At 37.4% G+C, this 1,691-nt stretch overlaps 1 protein-coding gene across 1 annotated transcript; it reads left to right on the plus strand.

The window, feature by feature from the left end:
* Positions 1-4: 4 nt before the first annotated feature.
* LOC107736517 (mucolipin-1-like) lies at positions 5-1,687 on the plus strand (the record flags this gene model as incomplete). The annotated part of the gene is made up of 5 exons (XM_016547908.1): positions 5-82; positions 438-602; positions 898-1,054; positions 1,460-1,541; positions 1,618-1,687. Coding segments are annotated over 5 exons (552 nt in total), but the record flags the coding sequence as incomplete, so codon positions are not given.
* Positions 1,688-1,691: the final 4 nt, after the last annotated feature.

The raw sequence follows: 1,691 nt of genomic DNA on the forward strand, positions 1-1,691 counted from the left end.
CTGTGAAAAGTACCAAGCCAAAGGCCGAAAACCTTTTAAACTGGTATTGCAAATACTGAAGATACTTATAGTAACTGTACAGGTATTTAAATTCCTGTTATACTTATATTTCTACAGCTCATATACTCATCCCACAGCTTACTAAAGACAGCGTTGCAGCTCAAAGTCTCAGTTTTACCCCCAAATTATTCTTTAACCACTATGACATGCCCTACTGTGGGCCCATCTAAATTAACCTTTGGTTTTGCTCTCTGAAGTGTCACAGAGTTTAATAGGCTGGCTAATAAGCATGAATTTCTCTTGTAGAGTTTTAAGCAAAATATTCAGCTGACTGATACTCAAGAAAAAATATACACAATTTTTGGTCTCATTTGGCACTGATCACTTGTTACTAAAAATGATTCCTCTCTCTTTTTGTGCTGTTTCATTATGTCTAGCTGGTACTTTTTGGCTTAAGCAATGAGATGGTGGTGACGTTTAAAGAGGAAAACACAGCTTCATTTAAACACCTTTTTCTCAAAGACTACGATGATTCAAATGATGCGCTTGCTGTTTACACACAGAGTGATGTTTATGACCACATGTTTTACACAATAGAACAGGTAATGTATCAATTTACTAATTCATATGCTTTGAGGGATATATGTGGGTAGTGAGCTCAGTGTAGTCATAACACAATTTGGCTTACGTTCAGCCTCTGTCTTCTGAAAGTATCTTGTTTGTTTGGCTGTATAACTGCGTAAGTGTATTTTTTAATGCATATATACTTTTTATGAATGACTATATTATTCATCTACAGCAGCTATTCTGCCTTTCCCAGCTGGAGTTTGGTCACGAGTGGTCATGTTTATTTTTATATGCCTTATATAACGCCTATTCTTCTCACTTGTCTTTCAGTACCTGGCTTTGCCGGAGACGACAGTGGGCCGTTATGCGTATGTGTACAATGTCGGTGTGAACGGAAGTGCGCTGTCTCTGTGTCAGCAGTATTATAAAAAAGGCAGGATCGACCCAGCTAACGACACCTTCAACATCGATCCGCATGTGGTCACAGGTGACAGTTTCCAGCCTCTATTTCATCCCAAGTTTATTCCTGTTCTGATTTTAGTCGTTGTTTTAACTAAAACAGATGTTTTGTGTTGGCAAAGACTTAAGGAGCCTGAAATATCAGTTTTCTAGCACTTATAAATTCATTATTTAATTATTTATAATTATTTATAATTTATAATTATTAATTGAATTGTTTATTTTTGTTGATGAAACTAAAAGATCTTGTTACTTCCTCTTTTGCACGTTGTTGTTACTTGCAGTTCCTTGTTACTGAGTGTACCACAGGAATCACTTTCAAAAATAAATCTAAAAACAAAATCTTGCTGTTGACCAGACTTGCCTCCCGAGGACACTGTCGGTCACTGCGGCTGCTTCAGTTGGTGATGAATTTCTCTCTTCCTCTCTGTAGACTGTATTGGAGTGAACCCTTTGTCCACTCCCACAGCAGGTCTGGGCCGTGATTACAGGAACTTCACCCTCAAGTTTCACAAGTAAGTTAAACGGGTTTTTTAATGCAAGTTTCAAATTGATAATCTAAAACTCTAATATCAACACACTCTCTCTCAGGCTCATTAATGTCACCATACAGTTCCAGCTGAAGGCTATAAATCTTCAGACCATCATCCACAATGAAATTCCTG

Source organism: Sinocyclocheilus rhinocerous, unplaced genomic scaffold (assembly GCF_001515625.1).
Source record: "Sinocyclocheilus rhinocerous isolate Xijiao unplaced genomic scaffold, SAMN03320098_v1.1 C36756262, whole genome shotgun sequence".
Lineage (NCBI taxonomy): Eukaryota > Metazoa > Chordata > Actinopteri > Cypriniformes > Cyprinidae > Sinocyclocheilus > Sinocyclocheilus rhinocerous.